Raw genomic sequence first — 4,430 nt, 5'->3', positions numbered from 1 at the left:
ATCATGCCAAGAGGTTCCATAATTAGGAAGGGCCACGGGGGTCCTGCTGGGCGCGACAAGGCGAAGGCCAAGGCCCCACCCACCCGGAAAGCTAGCCCACCTCCACAAGTCACCGCCAGCGAAGAAGAAGGTGATCTGCCTACTGACCCGGTGGAAAGATCCCCACAGCAGGAGACTCAGACGGGCAATGATATGCCACCCATCAAGCGCAACAAGGCCCCGCCCCTCAATCTATATCGATGGCGTCCTTCAGCTCGCTGTGGTTGAAGACTTGGGCATCGGAGTGGGAGCCGGCCGTCCCGATGTCGATCCACATGAACTTGTACTCCGCATCGACAAGGGCCATCATAATGATAGAGTGAAAGCCCTTGTAACTGTAGTACAATGATCCCCCCTTGGCCGGACATCGGATGTGCACGTGTTTGCCATCAAGGGCGCCCAGGGCGTGGAAAAACTGCCATTTCGCTGCAAACAAATCTGCAATCGTCTGCCACTCCTGAGGTGTCGTTGGGCAGGAGATGACCTCCACTGCCAACTTTGCCACAATGGCACTGCTCACCTCAAACACAATCTTCGAGATGGTTTTATGAGCCACTCTGAAGCTGTACATGAGGGAGTGGTAGCTGTCCCCTGCAGCATAGTAGCGGAGTACGATGGACAGCGTCAGACCAGGTTCCAGAGGTTTCCTAAACCAGGTGTTCAGCTTCGTGATGCGATCACCGATTCTCTGCAACAGCTCTGGCGAACTGGCGACAGTAAGTCTGACCATCTAAGAAAAAAATACCGTCTCTGGGAGTTGGGGCAAATTCACATGATAGGTGAGGTGCCGCGTTGTGCCCCCAGGCGAGATTCGCTGTCTCTCAGATTTTTAAATAAATAGATAGGATTTTAGATATATCGAGGAGAAACACAGGAAGGCTCCCGGGGAACGTTTGTCCATCTGGACTGGTAAATATATCTTTCTGCTCTGTTGTATAACCTTGATGTGATTGATGTGACTTTAAATATTTTAATACTGTATTATACCAATATTATTTAGATAGTGTTTCCGGTAATCTGACGAAGTAAATTGTAGGCTTCACTGTCTAATATTTTATACGAGTATTTGGTAATATAAAGCTTAGCCTGTCATCCTAGAGGACCTAGGTAAACTGTAGGTTATTGTCTTTATTGTGATAGGTACCAGTATTAATTCTGTATTACAAGGTTACTGAATGAGTAGTTAAAGGTTAATTAAAAACTAACCAGTTAGGAATAGAGTTGTAATTCCTTTATTAATTAAGTTCCCCTGGAAGCGTTCTCAATTATAACACGTGTGGGTGTTGTGTCACGGTGAAGTGATTAGAATATTGTGTAAACTAGACACCTAGAGATTAACTAATTAAGTGATTAGTTCTGGGTTGTTATTATATTGTTGTTGTTAATTAACTACTGCGGCAAGTACATTTGTCAGCGTAGTGTTAATACAGATTCCAAAGTGTATTGTGTTTTGTTGTGTTTTCTAGTGAACTAAACGTGCCATATATTATATACTTTATATAAGATCTTATCTCTGATCATACCTAGAGCCGAGCCACTCGGCTATAGACTGCCCGATACAGAGATATCTAATAGATATACAGTTAGGAGAGATATTTGGATAATCGTGTTTTATTCAGTTACGGGTATTATAGGATCCCCGTGACAATGCCATACAGTGGTCTCCTGATTAGCCATTCTCGGACCCAATATCTCCTACGCTGTTTCCGGCATGCCCGACGTCGCACATGGAGCAAATGGACCACAGTTAGGGTGTTAGCAGCATGCTGTTGTTGGACCATCAAGAGACCATTCATGAGGTGTAATCTCTGAACAGGAGTAAGTAGCGCCATAGCTGCTCATGAGTACAGATGTCCACTGCTCAAAACTTTGTCAGGTAATGAAACACGCAGGATTTCACCCTCAATATATACCAATTCGTACCAGTTCTGATTGAATCGTTCTACATCGTTCTGAATCGTACTAAATCGTTCTGCATTCAACCTTGTCCTTACTGCATTGCTGTACATCGTGTCAATTCGTGTCCGTTCTTATTGGTTTGTGTCTCATCGTTGTGCATTCCTATCAATTCGTTGCTATTCTCACTGGTTCGTGTTAGTTCGGTCCACACATTCCTACTGCATCGTTGTATATCGTGTCTACACCGTGTCAATTCTTATTGATTTGTATGTTATCGTTGCACACCTTATTTCATCGTATCGAATCGCACCAGGAAAGCAATACGAACCGGTGCGAATCCGCAACGAGCTGACAGGAATGCACAACGATGAGATACGAACCAACAAGAATTTACATGAATTGACACGATGCAGTACGAACAGGCTTCAATTCGCAGGACCCCTGCGAATGTTTTGAACATTTCAAAACAATCGTATTGACCTGCGGTTGTGGCCGATCTAATACGAAAGAGGCAGCGAACTAATAAGAAGTAATTCGAACCTTTACGATGATGCACGATGCGCAACGAATGCCGGTTCGTATTAGTTCGCAGCCAAAAATCGCTACAGTGGGACTGGGGCTTAACACTGTCAGTGGTTTTTGTCAAACAATTTCAAAGTAGCAGTTATGACAAATAATGGACCAAGACTGGTATTGTATGTACCATATTTAACAAACTAATTCCTTCAAAAGTGTCGGGAAATTGGATGAAATAAACAATTAGTGAGCGTTGCTGTCATGTATTGTTGAAACATGATCTGATACATTTTCATAGGTCGGAGACGAAGACTGCAATTGCCCAATTTAATAGATAATCGGCGATACACGTTGGAATAGCTGTCAGAAATAATTGGCTCCTGGCTCATAATGGCTAACTACAGTTTTTGTTTCGGGGGGGGGGGGGGGGGGGCAGTTGAGTAGTTAATAGTCTAAAACTCCTTAAACGGTTAAGAAGATAATTTTCTTTTAAGTTTGTATAATGCTTTCCGGATTTTTTTTTCGTTTCGGGAGCAGTTGCCCCACCCTTGCCCCGCTAGCTACGACCCTGAAAATATCTACCGAACACTGTCCAATGGATTATAGTACTTTAATTCTGGATCGACGCATCAAAACAAAATGTTTTGGTTTCTTTTAAAGTGAACTGCTCATGATAACCATGCAAGAAATTGCGTTCAGCAAACGTTCTTGCAGCTTAATGCTGCCTCAATAACAAAATACCCCCCGAATCCCTACCCCCCCCCCACACACAGAAAACAACAACAACAACAACGACAAAAGAACAAAACATGCAAAAAACAAACAAACATTTCAACAAAACCCCCAAAATATCAAATAAACAAAATAAGAAAATCATCATCAACAACAACAACACACACACACACACACACACACACACACACACACAGACCCTCGACATACGCACATACATACACAAAGATACACACAGACGCGCGCGCGCGCGCACACACACACACACACACACACACACACACACACACACCTCATACGTTATAACTGTGTCAACAAATTAATTAATATTCTGAATATTATTTGCTACCTTTCCAAATTAGTTATCCCTTTGTCGTACTCTCTACATTAAAAAATAAATACAAAAACTGATCATGTACGTGCCGTTTATCTTGTTTTACATTATACACACATTAAGGTCACACAGATACACAGGTGTATGAGCAATATTTCTTTAATCCCTAGATCATAAAACATGGATTATTAAAACACCACGAGCTGTTAATTTAAGATTTCTTTTCCTTTCTTGTTTTTAAAAATATTGCTTTAACGTATTTATGTCCCAAAGGCTTTTTCGTATTTTTGTTTGTTTTTTAAATTATTGGTTTATCGTGATTACAACCCGAAGGTTCAGTAGCATCTGTTACAGACATAAACTGTTATCGCGCCGTGGATTGCGCCCACGGTATGTTTGTAAAAGCGTGCATATAAATGTAGCCACTAATACAGCGCTATCGTGTTAGACTCGTTTAACACTGCAAAGTGGGAAATTATAGCCAAGCCGTGGAGTTGAGAGCACATCGTGTTGACAAATGCCCGGCTTATTGCACGGATTGCTGTAACACATTTGCCATTAGCACCGTCTTGCACACAAGATGTTTGCCCCTCTTGGTGGCGATCGATGGCACAGTCACGGAATCACACTAATCCCACCAATAGAGGACTAGCAGGCGCCGATCCGGGTGTGGTTCGAGGGTAGGTGGTGGTGGTGGTGGTGATCTTCCAAATATGTTTTTAGTAATTTTAAAGTGCTTATCTGTAAGCGCAAACGGGGTGTTTCGAATGTGTTTTTACCCATTTTAAAGTGCTTATCTGTAAGCGCAAAACCGTTTTCTACTTGGTCTCATGTATCTAATGTATAAGTAGTTTTACCTGCCAACAATCTTGGATCTGTGCCCGACTACCGACACTTCCGAAGGATCTTA

General features: G+C 42.6%; 1 protein-coding gene across 1 annotated transcript; it reads right to left on the bottom strand.

The window, feature by feature from the left end:
- Positions 1 to 226: 226 nt before the first annotated feature.
- On the bottom strand, positions 227 to 2,048 carry LOC121374392. Its single transcript, XM_041501492.1, has 2 exons — positions 1,963 to 2,048; positions 227 to 746 (listed from the first exon to the last, which is right to left on the bottom strand). The coding sequence occupies exons 1-2, from the start codon at positions 2,046 to 2,048 to the stop codon at positions 227 to 229; spliced, it is 606 nt and encodes a 201-aa protein (XP_041357426.1).
- Between the last annotated feature and the right edge of the window lie 2,382 nt (positions 2,049 to 4,430).

Source organism: Gigantopelta aegis, chromosome 6, assembly GCF_016097555.1.
Source record: "Gigantopelta aegis isolate Gae_Host chromosome 6, Gae_host_genome, whole genome shotgun sequence".
NCBI lineage: Eukaryota > Metazoa > Mollusca > Gastropoda > Neomphalida > Peltospiridae > Gigantopelta > Gigantopelta aegis.
The sequence above is the reverse complement of the archived record's forward strand: the minus strand, read 5'-3'. Positions and strand labels throughout refer to the sequence as shown.

What these genes read in the sequence shown, in the direction of transcription:
- LOC121374392 (XM_041501492.1), bottom strand. Translation starts at nt 2,048, where the DNA reads ATGTACAGCAATGCAGTAAGGACAAGGTTGAATGCAGAACGATTTAGT. An exon ending in GAACGATTCAATCAGAACTG is followed by an intron (nt 747 to 1,962) that starts GTACGAATTGGT and finishes TACTGTCGCCAG; the next exon opens with TTCGCCAGAGCTGTTGCAGA.